Source organism: Lingula anatina, chromosome 10 (genome assembly GCF_051362555.1).
Source record: "Lingula anatina isolate TDL-2025a chromosome 10, LinAna3.0, whole genome shotgun sequence".
NCBI lineage: Eukaryota > Metazoa > Brachiopoda > Lingulata > Lingulida > Lingulidae > Lingula > Lingula anatina.
In genome coordinates this window covers 2,380,282-2,400,714 of record NC_141776.1, presented here as the reverse complement: position 1 = coordinate 2,400,714, position 20,433 = coordinate 2,380,282, and the positions used below count along the sequence as shown (strand labels likewise).

Below are 20,433 nucleotides of genomic sequence, written 5' to 3'. Positions count from 1 at the left end.
ATTCTAGTAGCTCACTTAAACCTGCACTTACTGTAGACTTGGATGTACGTGAGAACACACCTCGTTCTGATAGCTGGAGTCACCTGAGATGTACGCCCCACCACGAGGCTCTTGATACAGGAGATAACAGAACTGGGTTAGTTTATTAACCAAGGCGCTGATTGTCTGCGAAGTTATTCTATGAAGGCTATCTGATATTGTGTTTCTAGTTGCTCTATATCCACCCCGACTCTCTGATAACATTTTGTTCAAGGACAAGTTGTTTAATGCTCAATACCAGAACAGGACGCTGCTAATGATTTAGCAGTTATTACATTCCCTGCCACAGATTACTGACATCTAATTTTTGGAACTTTCCAAACACCTTTTAAACAATTCTCATTAATGCTAGTAGTACTTATATATTGCAAAATACAAAGCATGAATAAATATCACATAGGTAAAAAGTTCAAAGTGAAAATATAAACACTGATATTTACCACCTGGATTATTGAGGAACTTTTCCTTTATCGCTACATTAAATATATCGGCTAATGGCTGGGATTAACACGAAAAAAAATGTATAAAGAGGATGGCGTTAAACGTGTGCCTTTAAATCTGTACTGACTGTACACTTGGGGGTACGTGAGAACACAACTCAATCGTCCTGAGCTGTACATCACGGGGTACATGATACCAGAGATAACAGGACTGGGCTGGTTTATTAACCCCGGTGTAACAGTAGTCCATTTCCCCCTACAAACCTCGGTTCCCGCATTTCGCGCTTCGAGGCATTTTATCTTTCAAGTAACTTTATGAAAATAAATAAACTAAAATACCATTGGCTTCCATTTTGATTTTATCCCCTAAATCAGTTTCATGGGTTTGCAGTTTAAACGGTATTTGGTTAAAAAAAAAAAACTGTAGTTTAATAAGCGAAATATATGTTTCAATTGATTTTCAAATATCAGTTTTTCCTCGACAAAAAGAAAAAAATGCATTCAAGTGTAATAGCCAATAATCAAATTTAATTTCGGCGATTTAGGTTAAATTCTTATTTTGAACATATTCTAGATAACTTAATCATATCTAGAAGTCACAAATGCCTGGTTGAGTAGCTCTATTTACTTGCTGTCAATAAGGTGAAGAATCGTACATATTCTTAGTTTAAAAAGCTTCTCATTTTGCGAATTAACCTCTCGACACCTTCTTGTGGCCCATGGACTGTTACAGAATCACCTGATTTTATTAAATATTAACGTGTCTATAATTTATACCCGGTAAACATGATAAGAGACAATATTTGATATAGGCAAGTGGAGCACACTACAATCAGTTTGAGTTCTTTGTTTTAGCGCTCAGCCTGCTGTTCAGACAACCCTTCCACCGACAGCGTGTTCCTTTACGTATGGGTATGGTGTAGGAAGTTTTCATTATCATCTGTAGATCTTTAGACGTGTGTAGCAATCGCGCGCGCGCACACACACACACACACATGCACACACACGCGTGCGCGCGCGTGGTTTGATAAAGGTAACCTGTTCATACCTTTTATCTTTTTAACTTTCGATTTCTTCCCTTTATAATTAACAAGGAAAAGTTTCCCGCCTCCAAATATTGCAGACATATAAATAAATATTATATCAAAGTAATATGCATTTTTATCTCCCAAGTAACTTTTTAAAAAAATTAATAAATTAAAATACCACTTCCCTTTTAATTACATCCCCTCACGCAGTTTCATGAGGTTGCACTTAAAACGGTATTTTGATTTTAAAAAATAGGTTTAATGAGCGAAATATGTTTCAAGTGATTTTCCAATATCATTTCCTCCTCGGCAAAAGGAAAAAAAATATTTGCATTCAAGTGTAATAGCCAATTATCAAGTTTATTTTCAATTAAGGTTATTTAGTTTATATTCATATTTTGAACATATTCTAAATGGCTCATTTAAACCCGCACTAAGTGTAGACTTGGGTGTACGTGAGAACACACCTCACTCGTCCTGATAGCTGGAGTCACCTGAGATGTACGCCCCACTCTTGTTACAAGAGATAGCAGAACTGGGCTAGTTTATTAACCCAAACGCTGATTGTCCGTGAAGTTATTCTAAGTAGGGACTTCGATAACATTTTGTTCAATGACGTGTTATTCACCGCTCAACACAAGGACAGGAGAATGTCAATGAATAAGCAGTTATTACCTTCCCCGCCCGCCACTACTTATGTCTAACGTCTTATTTTACTGGGTTTTGGAACTTTTCAAGTACCTTCAAACTAAGTCTCTAACTTCTCAACCATCATCCATGACTCACTCCCGTCTCCTAGCTTCCCAGAGCGGGCTCCCTCAGTATCTCAATCTGAACTCCCAAGTTTTAAATCTGAACGTCTTATATACATATTTCTTATTAGTAGAAACGAGCTGCAGAATTCTGAATAGACTGATTTTTCCCCATTTGATAGTTAGGCATTCCCAACAACAACAGGATGTTGCAGTAATCATGTCTAGAAGCCACAAATGCATGGATAAATAGCTCTGTTTACTTGCTGTTAATAAGGTGAAGAATCTTAGACATTAGTTGCCAACTGAAATATGGTGATTTACATACTTTGTTAATGTGTGATGTCATATGTCACATTTATTGTTGAGAATTACACCCTGGTTCTAACGCTTGTTGTGATAACATATCTTCAACTCTTATACTGTGTAGTGCTGTCTCTGGAAAACTTGGTGTTTGATAGGGTTCCCATACCAAGATCGATCAAATAGGTCCGCTCCATGTCCGGAGGTTTCTGGCTAATTTTCTTTCAGCTTAAGCGGCTTAGATGTCTGGCACGCATACTGAAGCTGCCATATGATAGTTAATTACTCCATGACAGTTTCAGTAGGCGTTACGGACATCTAAGCCGCCTTAGCTGATTACAATTAAGTGATAATCCCCTTGCAGAAAGATCGAGCCATAGTAAATACGATAATCTCTGGTAATGATCCGTCGTGAGCCTAAATCTGAATTCATACACACAAGCCTCAATAGTTGCTTTTTCATCATGAGGATTTTTACATATAACATTTATCTAGTAATCGTCCACATACCACATCAAATTGAAACCAAACAAAACACATCCTCAGAGGGTAAAGTTTATAGTGTAAAGAAAATAGGACCGATCTCAGACCACATAATGTGCTAAAAACGTTTATATTACCAAATACGAAAATAAAGTAAATATTTAATAAATCAAATAAAAAGCTCAAGGTATAAAATAATAAGTATTGGTAATTACCGACTTTGAAAATTGGGTAACTTTTACTTTATCGCCAAGGTTTTTTACCCTCCGCCAGGTCCATAGATATTTGGACGGAACACTAGATTGTTTGGTCTGGCTATTAACTAGCTGTGAACTAAAATTCTCCTGAGCAAAAATGTTTATTAACTCGGTAGTTGGATCATACATGAAAATTATCAAACTCAAGTTGAAATATTTCTGCATGTGTTTGATTATTTTCATGTATAAATTTTTCCTGTTCCGAAAGATTTGTCCTAAGCATTATGGGGAATGAACTACGGTTCCTAGCAGACTACCATTCTTGCCACATAAGTCCAAACACGACCAGAGATGTTACCGCCATCTAGTGACTACATCTTATATTAATCATAAGCCAAGGTGTCACATTATTTTTATGCTCAAAATGGGGCTCCTAGACAACAGAATGCGTTAGGTGAACGTGGACAGCAGAATGTGTTAGGTGAGCGTGGACAGCCGAATCTGCGCCCTTCACACAATACATGCAAAGAAACTGAACAGACCGACGACGCTGCATGAATAGTGGGCCCGCACTTTACCCTCTGTCAGGGCCGTAGATGAATTATGTGCACTTGTAAAAATGTGACATGAATAAGCCAGAGACATATCTGTGAATATCTAATAAAAATCAATCTGGTAGAGGGTACACGATTTACACTATCAGCGCTTTAAAGACTGTAAAACACGGGGGATGAACGATAGTTATACGTATTGTGTACAGAAAAGGATTTGTTGAGTCTATCAAACAAGGGCTCATTCCAAATAAAACTATCGATCTATCGATCCAAATCCGAGGGCACTCTCGCTGAATGGTAGACGTGACACGTGCGACACCACACGCGACCAGTAAAAACAGGTTATCTGCGCACGCGCGACATGTAATAATGTGTGTTTAAAAAGAGTGAAAAATACTGAGTAGTTTTCGTTTTAAAAATCCAAAATACAGTGAATTTATATCATGCTTTGAAAGGCGAGTTATAGTTTGTAAGTTTAGTAACGCCTCATTTATATTATTATTTATTTTTTATGCATTATGTACCGGTTTATAGCCCTATAGTACAATCATACCAGCTCCACCAGGCTCGGACATTTCTGATTTTCAAACATGTTTTAGGTTTTCGTCCAAATAGCGATTGAAGTATATTATAGGCACATATATATTCGTGTGTCTTGTCGTCTTTAGAGTGTCTTAAAACTTCATTTTAACCACGATATAAATCAGTTCAACTTTAGGAACTCCATAAGACGTTCGTCTTCAACTGCTTTCTCAAAAGCTGCGTAATCACCAAGGTATTCCTCGCCGTTAAAAAGCTGTGGGGGAATACTCTTCTCTCCTGCACTTTCCCTCATGAATTTCTTGGCGGCGTCGTTTGATGAGACATCGATGTACTGTGCGTCGATCTTCTTCGAGCTGAGAACCATCTGTATCTTCTGTTGTTGTTTCTTTATCTCCAGGTTGCCTGACACGCTGCTGATGTACACGCGGATCTCCTGTGTGGGCAGACGATCGCATTCTGTTAAGAAAATAAAGAAGAAAAGGAATCTGGAACACGAGCACATAGCCTTCAACATGTCAACATTTATTAGATAATGAATGAATGAAATTTAAAGTTTGGCCAAAAAATGAATTTTCCTGGAGTAAACAACAATTTTCCCATACTTACCTTAGGTTAATCAATTCATTTTTACATTCAAAGTTAGTCCCTGTTTTTTTTTTTTTTTTCTAAAAAGTTTAGTTTTTTGTTTAAATCTCTTAAGAAGGTTTGTACAGAGAGGAGCATTAATGCAGTAGATTAGCAGCATGATAGAAGCATGTTTCAAATATGCTAATTAGCTCCCAAATCGAAGAAGATTTGAAACATGTTTGCAGTACGATGGCAGTAGTCTACTGCGGTTTGCAGTATGATTGCAGTAGTCTACTGCGCTGGAGTATTTACTGCGTTTTCTTGCTAGAGTATAGCCATCAATGGAGGTCAAATGGTCTAAAGACAAGCTCAGATATCAGAATAATAGCTATCACTGCCGTTTTTGTGGTAAAACAGAATATATTGTATTTCAATGAATTATTCACAATGTTTTTATTGTGAAATATAGATCTCATACGAAGAGTTATTATCCCTTTAATAAAATAAAAAATATTATTAAAGTAAATATGTGCTCCATGCCCTTTGTCTCTGTTTTGATTCATATAAAGTCAACCTCCTCCCTGCCTCGGTTTGTTTTACAATTTTTATTAATCAGCAAACAACGTCATTTTTGTCATATGGTCAAAATTTTAACATTTATTTTGCTCCTGTTGAACCCTTTTTTTTTCACTTATCCTGTTATTTTGAGAGTGAACGACGATGTTACTCACGATAGTCGGTCTTTTCCATTATTGCGTTATTGATTTTATGAAATCATAGATAACGAACACCGTGTTTTCTCACCTGTAATGTTATTTATGATAAATATATAATAATAATAAACTATACACTATTTGTATAATATTTCACTGACCTGACTGAGTAACAAGGAGAGAGCGAGAGGGTGTGGTCCGGTAGCGTTCTCAGCATACTGGTATGTGTGACTGCCACGGATGCGACTTCTTATATATGTGAGATACAGGTAAGTGTGGGACAACACCCAGTCACCCGAGTGATGTATCCCAGAACATCTGGAGCCTCAGTGATAGGTGTTCATAGCATATGTCGTGAGAGGATGACAGTGAAGTGTATGACATGCATACCGAAAGAAATAATTCTCATTTCACCGTAAAACACCCCTTCAACCGAATAAAGCGTTCCAATATCACACTCTCTCAATGTATTGAGGAATGAACTCGGGGGCCAACTCCCGTCAATTGCTTACGAAAGGAAAATTTGTTAATACATTGTCATTATTTAGCTTAACACTTGTCGTGGAAGGTGAAATTGCTTGAACAGTTTTCAATCAGCCGTTGCCACTGACAATTCTGCCAGTCCGACCGGGCCACTCCCTCAAGTGGGGAATTTTCAAGGACAAACGCGCAATGGCGTACCTGTCGCCTTTCAGTGACAAGTACAACGTGGAATAAATATACTTTTTAATGATGATTCTGACAATGTGGCGGTTACAGAGTTTGCTAATATTCAATATTATAGAACTACAAATATTATTTTGTAAGCCTATATATCCAGTCAAAGACCCGCCCGCTATATTTATATAGTATGATATAATTACTGTCAGTGATTCATTTTTTCTTTTTCTGTAAAATAAAATACAACTTCTATCCAAATTCAAATATTTGTGCATGAAAAGAAGGATAACATAGAGATAATAAAAGATATTGCTCATTTACTTAAAAAAATGTGACAAGGGTGCATTTCGATCTATACAAATGCATCGACAGAGACTATAACTTACGGGATTCAAGTTGAGTTTGTGACCTCAGGTCCAAGTAGCTATAATCCACGTGTAGTGTATGAGGAGACGCGGTAACGGTGACTTGTATCCGCCTTCATGTGGATATCGCGGTGGGATGGAGGTTAAACCATAATGTCCCAGCACTTACGTTAGTGTTACAATATACCTGCTGGTCTCACAGTAAATACTGGTATCACTGATGATATTTTTAAAAGCATTTATTTACAATAATACAAGAGATCGTGCAAGCTTGTTACACGTACATTTAATCCATTAAGGGTAAAAATCAATTGTCGTGCAGTGTCCTTTTTTTAAGAAACACATCAAACTATGTCATTGCTCAAAGAAAAGATTTGAACTTATTATACAGCAGTATAACTTGACTGTAAAAGTGCCAAAAAGAGTAAAAAAATAATTAAACTGTTTTATGAATTACTTTACTTTCCCACTCCTACGATATCGTATAAGTAATAGTTTTTTAAAACCAATATCATCACCTTCCCATATAACAGTTATAATTTCAGAAATATCCATAATTATGTGTTCAACAAATAATGTTCATGCACAAAGTTTCGCTGTAATTCTTCTCTCTTTTTCTGGTAAAAATGATGTTGCTTGGTAATGTCTGTAATATTACTTAAATTGTAGTTAAGAAACATGCCGAAATGTTTTCACCTTGCCTCTATACTCCCCCACTACAAGCTGTCCTTTGTTATCAATGGCCACACCTGATGGCTTTGAAACCCGCTGTGGACCCACCACGTATCTAAACAGTTGACCATCTGAGGTCAGAACAACCACCCTGTTATTCCCCCGGTCAGCAATGAAGATGTGCCCCATGCTGTCTGTACAAACTCCCCAAGGGGAGTCCAGGTATCCATCACCTGAGCCTCCTTCACCTGGTGTACCATACTGGAACACTACATCACCCTGGGGGGTCACTCCATATACACAGTGTCCCTCTCTGTCACACACCACAATGGTGTCACGACATGGGAGCACTGCAATGTATTATGGATTATTACACATAGGAACACCGATCTTATTGATGAGATTGTACTGCACAGCGTCATACACACAGACACATTTGTTGTACACGTCACGGACAAGTATGTGTCCATTGTTGTCCACTGTAACACCCCAGGGCGCAGACATGTAACCCTGACCAAATGTTTGGACATGTTTCCCGGAGGAAGAATACACTCGGCATCCATCCCGGCATGTAACCACCAATCTGTCATCACTGATCACGGTGACACCACTGGGATATGGTACATCAACCTGGAATATCACCTCATGAGATGGTGATATCGCTGTTAGTTTATCTGATTGCCAAGTAACTAAATATATTGTTCCACTTTGGCTGCACGATATGTCCCATACATCTTCCATACTGCTATCAAACTCACCCACCAAAGATGCAGTATTTAGCCTTTCTAACATGGTCAAACGACCAAAGAAGTCCACTGGAAGTTTTCCTTTACTGAAAGTGATCTCTGTTGTTTTTACCTGTATGGTGGGTCTGACATTGTTCAGTTCTTTCATCCTTGCTTGGATATTTTTAGCGTGTGTCATCACCTCCGTGTGGGAGCCATGTTGAACAAGCTGTTTGGCAAACTCACATGTGCTGTGGATGGATACTTTCTGTAGCTGAATGCGAGCTTTCTCAGCCTCGAGTGACTTCATATACGTTGCGGCGTGGTCTTTTGCTTCTGTTATCAACTGAGAAGAAATACGCTGAACCTCTTTTATAATATCCGCCTCCTGTTGTTGTATGTCGGTCACCGTTTTGTTTACGACGTCAGTTGTATCTTTCTGTTGCTTAGATATTTCCGACTCTGCATTTTCTAATAGTGAAATGTTCTTTGATACATCTTTAAAGGCACTATTTATTTTTTCTTTGTGGATTTCTGCTACATCTGCAATGTCAACACAGTTGTGTTTGTTGTGTTTGGTAAGAATACAGTCACGGCACACAACAACATCGTCATCTGTGCAATAAAAGATTAACTGTTGTCCTTTGTGTTTATCACAAAAAAGTGTAGCGTCCATTTCTTCCTGGACTTTCTTATCGTGATCAGACACTGATAACATTGTGTGTCCCTGCAGTAATTTTATAGCGTCATGCTGCTTTTGTCGACAGTTTTCACATAAAAAATGTTTGCAATCTTGACAATAAAATTGAGAAACTTGTGAGTCACAGTTACCGCACATTTTGTTTTTACTCTCTGTTATCAACATGAAGTCCTTCACCTAGGACAAAAAAAGTTACGGACAAGTTTCTCCAGCCCACCTGGTGGAACAGGCGCCTTCTGGCGGCACATTGGGCACGTGATATTGCCTCCCGTCCCACTCGCTGCCACGTGCTGGGCAAGACAAGCCAGGCAGAAAGTGTGATAGCATGGGAGGACACGTGGGTCTTCATACTCGTGAAGACAGATGTGACACGTGAGAAAATTGTCACTGAACTTCTCGCACAGCTTCTTGGATGCCATGACACCAAGTTGAATTAGGTTTACACACAGCCTAAAGCATAAGTCTCGTCAGTTCATGATGTCTACATATAGTTTTCATGGCATTAGCTGTCTGAGACTGCTCTGTGTAACACTGCTTCTGGATTATATGCACGAACATCAGACCACATCATCTGACACGGCGATGGTGTTTTTTACACGCAGATTCCCATTGTGAGCAGGCGATCGCAATCTGTAATGAAATAAAAAAAAAAAAACGGCATCAAGCATTGTTCCAAAGAAAAATAATTTCCAATTTTTATAAATGGCTGATTAAATTCTTATCTTATCTTATCTGACTGGCTTGAGAGATAAACGCCATTAATTAAATCTTATACTCGTTATTATGGGTCTATACGCGGCGGTGTCGGCCAATGTTTATATGACAGTTCGTGTGTCAACATTGTGGTTACGAGGAAGACAGGGGCACGAAGAGCAAGTCACATTATCTGTGAATCATCCTGGTGCTGTACAGTCTAATATCACCACGATAAAACAAGTAGATGTTTGTAACCCCCATGTGGTATGTGTCGTCGGCCTTTTTTTATTTATTTATTTTTTTTTTTTTTTGTATTTTTCGTTTGTTTGTTTGCTTTGTTTGTTTTTGTTGTTTGTCTTGTTTACTTTGTGTTGTCTCGCCTTGGTGTGAGTTGCGCCCTCATATGTTGGATGATTGGTGTTCTCTTGGTAACAAAACGTCACCAATAAAACGTCACCATGTATTGTCATGGCTGGAACACGCCTAGTAGGCCTACTGTACGCGAAAGAGTGGAGGCAGCATTGTTATGTACGTATTTTTAGTTATTTAAGGTATGTGTTGTGCGCTGATTTCTTCATTGTGATATTTCTATTAAGTTGAAATTTATATTTTGTTTATTCTTTTACTTTCATTTGTTTCAATTATATTTCAGTTCACCGCCACCACATTAATTGTATCTAGAAGAGTGTAAATAAATGTTTATTCCTCCACCGAAAATTTTGTTTTGATAATTACTACAGTATGGATACACCAAAGCTACCGTGTTTTATATGAGAGAGAGAGAGATAGAGAGAGAGAGGGAGGAGGAAACGAGAGGCAGGCGTGAGTAGAGATAGAGGGAGGCAGACTATGCAAAAACCTGTTATATATCTAAGTTGCACTGAAAATGCATTGGTATAAATCCCTAAATTGTCCCAGTGGATGACTCAGTAATCAACAATCTGGAATATTGACCCGTTTTGATACACTAACCCTAAACCACCTTCCTTGTTTCAGTTCTTCTTGTTGAGGGCGTGTATGAAATTTGCCATGGCATGCCTATATCGTAACTGCATAACAAACTGTAGTGTAAACACATTAATAGAAATCTAAAATGAACCAGTGTCCTTGAGTTTCATATGATTCCGTCGACGCTCTGCGACACACTTTCAATGTACAGTACAATGCATAAAGTAGGTCGACTCGATTATATTTGTTACGCACCAAGATGTCTTTTCCACTATTCCTGATAAATATGCATATATAGTACTTTAAAACACCATGTGGTATCAACTGTAAATATTTATACGCCATTAAAGTATTCACTACTTACAGAGTGAGATTGTAGATCACTGTGAAACGACTGCGCATGTGCGAAACTGTTTTGTTTGCAATAATTTGCTTCCTGGTGTCGTTTTGAGAAATTATATTGAAAATATTTTTTTTGATTGTGTTGAAAAAGCAAAGCCAGCGGGCTTACCTTAGAATAACATTTATTTTGCCTTTATTGTATTTGCCTTTTGTATTTATAGTGTTATATGTGTACCCAAGAATATTTTCCACCCCTCTCCCACCCTTGATAAAGACAAAGTGCTTGATCGCTAGTGTGAATGTTATTTCTAATTGCATTTAATAATGTAGGAAGGTTAATTTTAGGCACTTCATATCAGAAAACCCAGGTCGGCGAAATTAAGGGATCGACGCAACGCATGAAACGTTCGCGCCGCGAAATGATCAACAAATTTAATTTCTCGAAAGCGAGGCAAAGTCACTAAACTAAATTGAATGTTTTATTAAAAATCTAAAAAGCGCTAATCCAAAATAATTCTTTGTTGTAATTGGGATCTCTTTACTAATAATAAATATAATCACACATCATTAAAAATTAAACCCTAGGTCTGCTTATTTATAAGACAACTTGACTTTTGTAGAATTTGAAGGCTAAAAACACCAAAGTGGTTTGGTTTCATATCGAGGCACGATGTTTTGTTGGTGACCGTGGTGTTAGCTGTAGGTGATACGTCACTTCCAGCCTTCCTTGTTTGGCAAGACATTTGCATATATGAGAAAAATTAGTTTATTTTTCAATTTTGACTGTAATGTTCTGTATGATTCATTAACTATATACTATTTGTATAATATTTCACTTACCTGACTAACAAGGAGAGAGCGAGAGGGTGTGGTCCGGTAGCGTTCTCAGGACACTGGTATGTGTGACTGCCACGGATGCGACTTCTTATATATGTGAGATACAGGTAAGTGTGGGACAATACCCTGTCACCCGAGTGATGTATCCCAGAACACCTCGAGCCTCAGTGATAGGTGTTCATGGCATATGTCGTGAGCAGGTGGCAGTGTAGTGTTTGACATGCATACCGAAAGAAAGAATTCTTATTCCACCGTAAAATACCCATTGAACCGAATAAAGCGTTCCAATTTCACACCCTCTAAATGTTTTGAGGAATGAACTCGGGGGTCAACTCCCGTCAATTGCTTACGAAAGGAAACTTGTTAAAATGTTGCTTTAATTTATCTTAGCACTTGTTGTGGAAGATAAAATTGCTTGAACAGATTTCAATCAGCTGTTGTCACTGACCATTCTGCAAGCCTTTCCTGGCCACTCCTCAAGTTGGGATATTTCAAGAACAAATGTGCAATGGCGTACCTGCCGCCTTTCAGTGACAAATACAATGTGGAGTAAATCTACTTTTTAATGATAATTCTTCGGCGGTTTCAGAATGTGCTAATATTCAAAATCATTCCAATGCTTATTGTACATTTAGAGGTGAAATACATTTGTTTCAAAATGGCATTTCTGATGAAAAGCAGGGAATGGAGAGGAAGAATTAAATAAAATTAAAAAGATAAAAAACACAAACTGCGCAATGACAAATTATTTCTGACGATATTTCTAAAAGCATTTATTTACAAGCTTGTTTCATGTACATTTGATTCATTGAACGTAAAATCACTTGTCGTACTGTGTCATTTTTTTAGAAACATATTAAACTATATCAGTGCTCAAATGAAATATTGTATTTTTTCAATACAGTAGTATAACTTGACTGTAAAAGTGCCAAAAATAGTAAAAGAAATAATTAAATTGGTTTTGTTGTCATTTTTGAACCTCGGCATGTTATTGGTTAGTGTGTGAAATTTAAACGTACATAATGAATTATTTTACTCTCCCATTATGTTATAACTAATATTTTTTTAGCCAATATCATCACCTTCCAATATAACAGTTATAATTTCAAAAATATCAATAATTATGTGTTCAACAAATAATGTTCATGCACAAAGTTTCGCTGTTATTCTTCTCTCTTTTTGTGGTAAAAATGATGTTGCTTGGTACCCGCACGAAAACGCAGTAGATGCTCCAGCGCAGTAGACTACTGCAATTATACTGCAAATATGCCTCAAATCTGCTTCGCATTGGGAGCTAATTAGCATATTTGAAACATGCTTCTATCATGCTGCTAATCTACTGCATTAATGCTTCTCCTCTGTACAACCCTATGTAATTTTTGAAGTAGAATTGCAGTAGGGTGTACTGCATTTCTACTGCAAATATGCTCCACACCGCTACTGCGTTAATGCTTCTTTGCTACTTCGATACTACTGCATTTTCGTGCGGGTAATGTCTGTTATATTACTTAAATTGTAGTTAAGGAACATAGCGAAATGTTTTCACCTTGCCTCTCCCGCACGAAAATGAAGTAGATACTCCAGCGCAGTAGACTACTGCAATCATACTGCAAACATGCTTCAAATCTGCTTCGATGTGGGAGCTAATTAGCATATTTGAAACATGTGCTTCTATCATGCTGCTAATCTACTGCATTTATGCTCCTCCTCTGTACAACCCTATGTAATTTTTGAAGTAGAATTGCAGTAGGCTATACTGCATTTCTACTGCAAATATGCTCCACACCACTACTGCGTTGATGCTTCTTTGCTACTTCGATACTACTGCATTTTCTTGCGGGCTATACTCCCCTACTACAAGCTGTCCTTTGTTATCAATGGCCACACCTGTTGGGCATGAAACCTGTTGTGGACCCACCACGTATCTTAACAGATGACCATCTGATGTCAGAACAACCACCCTTTTATTCCCCGGGTCAACAATGAAGATGTGCCCCACGCTGTCTGTACACACTCCCCAGGGGGAGTTCAGGTATCCATCACCTGAGCCTTTCTCACCTGGTGTACCATACTGGAACACTACATCACCCTGGGGGGTCACTCCATATACACAGTGTCCCTCTCTGTCACACACCACAATGGTGTCACGACATGGGAGCACTGCAATGTATTGTGGATTATTACACATAGGAACACTGATCTTATTGATGAGATTGTACTGCACAGCGTCATACACACAGACACATTTATTGTACACGTCACAGACAAGTATGTGTCCATTGTTGTCCACTGTAACACCCCATGGCGCAGACATGTCACCCTGACCAAATGTTTGGACATGTTTTCCGGAGGAAGAATACACTCGGCATCCATCATCACATGTAACCACTAGTCTGTCATCACTGAGCACGGTGACACCCCTGGGACCTAGTACATCAACCTGAAATATCACCTCATGAGATGGTGATAGCGCTGTTAGTTTATCTGATAACCAGGAAACTAAATATATTGTTCCACTTTGACTGCACGATATGTCCCATACATCTTTCATACTGCTATCAAGCTCACCCACCAAAGATGCAGTACTTAGCCATTCTAACTTATTCACGCGACCAAAGAAGTCCGCTGGAAGTTTTCCTTTACTGAAAGTGATCTCTATTGTTTTTACCTGTACGGTGGGTCTGACATTGTTCAGTTCTTTCATCCTTGCTTGGATATTTTTAGCGTGTGTCATCACCTCCGTGTGGGAGCCATGTTGAACAAGCTGTTTGGCAAACTCACATGTGCTGTGGATGGATACTTTCTGTAGTTGAACGCGATCTTTCTCAGTCTCGAGTAACTTTATGTGCGTTGCGGCGTGGTCTTTTGCTTCTGCTATCAACTGAGCAGAAATACGCTGAACCTCTTTTATAATATCCGCCTCCTGTTGTTGTATGTCGGTCACCGTTTTGTTTACGACGTCAGTTGTATATTTCTGTTGCTTAGATATTTCTGACTCTGCTTTTTCAAACAGTGCAATGTTCTTAGATAAATGATTAAAGGCACTATTTATTTTTTCTTTATGGATTTTTGCTACATCTGCAATGTCTACACAGTTGTGTTTGTTGTGTTTGGTGAGAATACAGTCACGACACACAACAACATCGTCATCTGTGCAATAAAAGATTAACTGTTGTCCTTTGTGTTTATCACAAAATAGTCTAGCGTCCATTTCTTCCTGGACTTGCTTATCGTGATCAGACGCTGATATTATTTTGTGTCCCCGCAGAATTTTTATTGCGTCATGCTGTTTTTGTCGACAGATCTCACATAAAAAATGTCTGCAGTCTTGACAGTAAAATTGAGCAACCTGTGAGTCACAGTTACCGCACATTTTGTCTTTATTCTCTGTTGTCAACATGAAGTCCTTCACCTTGGACAAAAAGAAGTTACGGACAAGTTTCTCTATCCCACCTGGTGGAACAGGCGCCTCCTGAAGGCACACTGGACACGTGATGTTGCCTCCCGTCCCACTTGCTGCTACGTGCTGGGCAAGACAAGCCAGGCAGAAAGTGTGATAGCATGGGAGGACACGCGGGTCCTCATACTCATGAAGACAGATGTGACACGTGAGAAAATTGTCACTGAAGACGTCGTACAACTTCTTAGATGCCATGACTTTAAACTGAGTTAGGTTCGAACACAGCCAAAAGTCTGTATAATTAGTCTCGTCACTTAAAAACGGCGCATTCTCTGTCATTGACTGGATTGTTTAACACTGCAGCGCCTGTGTTATATACAAGAACACCAGGCCGTGTCACATGACTGTGTGATGAAATCTGTGCAAAGGACGGTGAGGGTTGCAAGGGTCGCCTACACTTTGATGACCGACGCACCGAAGAGTCTTAAATCACCTTCCAAAGGCAATGTGTTAAGATTTCTTGCATTTACTACTCTTCGGTTATAGAGGCAAATAACCATTTTTATCAAATGTGCCTGTATGTCATGGAGCATCTCGTGCATGTTTTATTCCTTTGCAGGGCCGAAGCCTCCGGTGGGGCAGCCTCCCCCCCCCCCCCCCCCCCCTTGGGAATTGAGGTACAAACAAATTTCTGACTTCTGATTGAGCAATAAATAACAATTAAAATGCATTAGAATACAGTATTATACATACAGTTTTTAAATTTTTTTCACACCGAGGGAGGGGGACACCCCCTCCCACACACGCCCTCGGGGGCTTCGCCCCCTGGTGTCCGCTTACTGCCCCCTCCCCCCTGGCGTTTTGCTCAGGCTACGGCCCTGCTTTGTGAATACAACGTACCATGATTGTATAAACAATAAACTGCATAATAGTATAATTTCCAAATCTAGTTTAAAAAGGTTCTTATTTCTGTATTATCCTCTCGCCACCCTCCTTGGACCCATGGACTGTTACAGAATCACCTGATTTTATTAAATATTAACGTTTCTATAAATTATATCTGGTAAACATGATAAGGTTTGATATACGTAGGCAAGTGTAGCACAGCACACTCAGTTTGAGTTCTTTGTTTAAGCGCTCAGCCTGCTGTTCAGACACCACTTCCACCGACAGTGTACTCCGTTACGTTTCGGTATGGTGTCGGTAGTTTTCAGTATCTCATGTAGATCTTCAACGTGTGTAACAATCGCACACACACACACACACACACACACACACACCGTCCTGGTTTGATAAAGGTAACCTGTTCATATATCTTTATCTTTTTAACTTTCGATTTCTTCCCTGTATAATTAACAAGGCAAAGATTGTTTCCCGCCTCCAAATGTTGCAGACATTTAAATAAATATTACATCAAAGTAATATGCATTTTTATCTCCCAATTAACTTTTTTTTTTAAATAAATAAATAAAAATACCATTGTCTTCCCTTTTGATTTTATCCCCTTACGCAGTTTCATAGGTTTGCACTTCAAACAGTTTTTTTGCTTAAAAATGTAGTTTATTGAGCGAAAGAGATTATCCAGGGCATATTCCGATTTCATTTCCTCCTCGGAAAAAAAAGGAAAAAATGCATTCAAGTGTAATAGCCAATTATCAAGTTTAATTTCAATCAAGGTGATTTAGTTTATATTTATATTTTGAACATATTCTAAATGGCTCATTTAAACCTGCACTAACTGTAGACTTGGGTGTACGTGAGAACACACCTCACTCGTCCTGATAGCTGGAGTCACCTGAGATGTACGCCCCACCACGAGGCTCTTGATACAAGAGATAGCAGAACTGGGCTAGTTTATTAACCCAGACGCTGATTGTCCGCGAAGTTATTCTATGAAGGCTATCTGATAACATTTTGTTCAAGGACATGTTGTTTACCGCTCAATACAAAGACAGGAGAATGTCAATGATTAATCAGTCATTACCTTACCCGCCCGCCACTACTAATGTCTAACATATTTTACGGGGTTTTGGAACTTCCCAAATCTCTTCAAACTATAGTTCTTTAAGTCTGCACTAACTATAGACTTGGGTGTACGTGAGAACAGACCTTACTCGTCCCACCACGAGGCACTTGTTACAAGAGATAGCAGAACTGGGTCCCGTAACTCGAAAGCATCGCTTTGTACAGTTCACAAATAAAATCCCCACACTTGTTAATTAATTTGATTGGAGTCGCTTGCTTGTGCACTCGACTCGTTTTATTGACCTTACCTGTAATTATATAACGTAAGTGGACGTGTGCAATTTGAATAATGAAAATTAATATGTACCGCCAAATATTGCGACACTGGTAAGAAATATGTAATGAAACCCTTTTATATACTTTAGGTATTTTAACTTTTATATAGGCTCAGAACGCAATCTGCGGTTCTGTGGTTCGTGGCAGCTTTACATAAAGTCGCTCAAAGAAAACCCAAGGACACATAATGACAAGTTTAATGTTTTATTTGTTGACACTCTTTAACTACATCATTTACGTGATGTCTGTAACTTCTCAACCATCACCCATGACTCGCTCCCGTCTCCTAGCTCACCCAGAGCGGGCTCCCTCAGTCTCTCAATCTGAACTCCCAAGTTTTAAGTCCTAACGTCTTATAAACATATTTCTTATCAGTAGAAACGAGCTGCAGAATTCTGAATAGACTGATTTTTCCCCATTTGATAGTTACGCATTCCGAACAAAAACAGGATGATGCAGTAATCATGTCTAGAAGCCACAAATGCATGGATGAATAGCTCTGTTTACTTGCTGTCAATAAGGTGAAGAATCTTAGACATTAGTTGCCAACTGAAATATGGTGATTTACATACTTTGTTAATGTGTGATGACATATGTCACATTTATTGTTGAGAATTACACCCTGGTTCTAACGCTTGTTGTGATAACATATCTTCAACTCTGATTCTGTGTAGTGTTGTCTCTGGAAAACTTGGTGTTTGACTGGGTTCCCATACCAAGATCGATCTAACAGGTCCGATCCATCTCCGGAAGTTTCTTGCTAAATTTCTTTCAGCTTAAGCGGCTTAGATGTCTGGCACGCCTACTGAAGCTGCCAAACGATAGTTAATTACCCCATGGCAGTTTCAGTAGGCGTTACGGACATCTAAGCCGCCTTAGCTGATTACAATTTATCGAGAATCCCCATGGAGAAAGATCGAGCCATAGTAAATACGATAATCTATGGTAATGGTGTCTACGTAGTTTGTCGTGAGCCAAAATCTGAATTCATGCACACAAGTCTTAATAGTTGCTTTTTCATCATGAGAATTTTTTACATATAACATTTATCTAGTAATAGTCCACATACCACATCAAATTGAAATCAAACAAAATATATCCTCAGAGGGTAAAGTGTGTAGTGTAAATAGAATAGGACTGAGCACAAACCACATAAAGCGCTTAAAACTTTTATATTACCAAATACAAAAATAAGGTAAATATGACATAAATCAAATAAAAAGCTCAAGGTACACAATAATATTAAATATTGGTAATTACCGACCTTGAAAATTGGGTAATTTTTCCTTTATCGCCAAGATTTCTACCCTCCGCCAGGTCCACAGATATATTTGGACGGCACACTAGATACACGTTGTGTCTGGCTATTTACTAGCTGTGAACTAAATTTTTCCTGAGCAAAAATGTTCATTAGCTTGGTAGTTGGATCATACATGAAAATTATCAAACACAAGCTGAAATATTTCAGCATGTGTTTGATAGTTTTCATGTATAAAATTTTCCTGTTCCGAAAGATTTGTCCTTAGCATTATAGGGAATGGACTACGGTTCCTAGCAGACTACCATTCTTGTCACATCAGTCCAGACACGACCTGAGATGTTACCGCCATCTAGTGACTGCATCTTGTATTAATCATAAGACAAGGCGTCACGTTATGTTTATGCTGAAAATGGGGCTCCTAGACAACAGAATGTGTTAGGTGAACGAGGGCAGCAGAATGTATAAGGTAAGCGTGGACAGCAGAATGCGCTTCAGGTGAGCGTGGACAGCAGAATGTGTTAGGTGAGTGTGGACAGCAGAATGTGTTAGGTGAGCGTGAACAGCAGAATGCTTCAGGTGAGCGTGGACAGCAGAATGTGTTAGGTGAGAGTGGACAGCAGAATGTGTTAGGTGAGCGTGGACAGCAGAATGTGTTAGGTGAGCGTGGACAGCAGAATCTGCGCCCTTCACACAATACCTGCAAAGAGACTGAACAGACCGACAACGCTGCACAAATAGTGGGCCCGCACTTTACCCTCTGTCAGGGCCGTAGATGAATTATGTTGATTTGTAAAAATGAGATATGAATAAGCCAGAGACATATCTGTGAATATCTAATAATAAAAAATCAATCTGTGTCCCTGGTAGAGGGTATCCGCTTTACACTATCATTCCTTACGAGAGTGTAAAACACGGGCGATGAACGATACTTTATTGCATTTTGTACATGAAAGAATGTGCTGAATCTATTTAAATTTAATAATGGCCTATTCCAAACAAAACTACCGCTCTATTGAGCTAAATTCCACATGGACTATCGCTGAATGGCATTCGGATATGCATGTCATTTCTGGTGACACGGGCGACATCACACACGACCAACGGAAATACACCTGTAGGTTAACTGCACACGTGCGACACTATATGAGGAAATGTGTATTCAAATGCCAGGTGCATAAAGAACTTAAGCCTAGTTTGCAAAATAATTTTTCTCTTGTAAGGGTGCAAAATATTGAATAATTTTCTTATTTTTTCAATCCGCAACGCAGTGAATATGTACCCCGGTATAATGCTCTTAGGGCAAGTTATATTTTGTGGTAACGCCCCTTGTATTTTATTTATTTTTTATTAATTATTATGTACCGGAATATACCCCTAAATTACAATCATGTTAGCTCGTCCAACTTCAGACATTTCTCTTTTTCAAATATGTCGTTAGGTTTTTCGTCAAAATGGCGGTTGAAGTACATTATACATGTACATTTGCGAGTCTTGTCGTCTTTACAGTGTCACAAAGTATTCCTCGCCGTTAAAAAGCTGTGGACCGATAGAAGTCCCTTCTTGCCTCCTTAGAAATTCCTTAACTTCATTACTTTCAGAGATATCGATGTACTGGGCATAGAACTTCTTCCTGCTGCGGATCAACTCGACATTCTGTTGGCGCATCTTGACTTCCATGTTGGATGGAACGCGGCTGATATACACCTTAATTCCCGACGCGGAACACGTGGAAACATAATAATATATACTGGTTAAATTAATATATGAATTATTTTCCCTTGATGCTCTTTGTCGCGCTGTCGGCCGATACAGCATATATGACAAAACAAATTGACTGTAAATTAAGCACGATTTTGGATCTTCAGGTTTCGTAACACGTTTTCATAACATGTGCCTATTATTTCTAC

At 38.7% G+C, this 20,433-nt stretch overlaps 3 protein-coding genes and 1 pseudogene across 3 annotated transcripts in view; all 4 read right to left on the bottom strand.

Moving 5' to 3' along the window:
• Positions 1–5,886, bottom strand: part of LOC147759367 (SH3 domain-binding glutamic acid-rich-like protein 3) — a 191,822-nt gene extending 185,936 nt beyond the window's left edge. Inside the window, exon 1 of the mRNA XM_086997501.1 lies at positions 5,782–5,886. The gene's annotated coding sequence lies outside the window, so the exon portion shown is untranslated. The remainder of the gene's footprint in view (positions 1–5,781) is intronic.
• The window catches only part of LOC147759363 (E3 ubiquitin-protein ligase TRIM56-like), a 102,328-nt gene that overhangs the window by 64,446 nt on the left and 17,449 nt on the right, over positions 1–20,433 (bottom strand). The gene's annotated exons all lie outside the window — the stretch shown is intronic.
• Positions 4,500–5,656, bottom strand: LOC147759368 (SH3 domain-binding glutamic acid-rich-like protein 3 pseudogene; annotated as a pseudogene).
• LOC147759366 (uncharacterized) lies at positions 13,375–15,427 on the bottom strand. Its single transcript, XM_086997416.1, has one exon. The coding sequence runs from the start codon at positions 15,301–15,303 to the stop codon at positions 13,375–13,377; it is 1,929 nt and encodes a 642-aa protein (XP_086853542.1). The 5' UTR covers positions 15,304–15,427.

What these genes read in the sequence shown, in the direction of transcription:
- LOC147759366 (XM_086997416.1), bottom strand. Translation starts at nt 15,303, where the DNA reads ATGACAGAGAATGCGCCGTTTTTAAGTGACGAGACTAATTATACAGAC.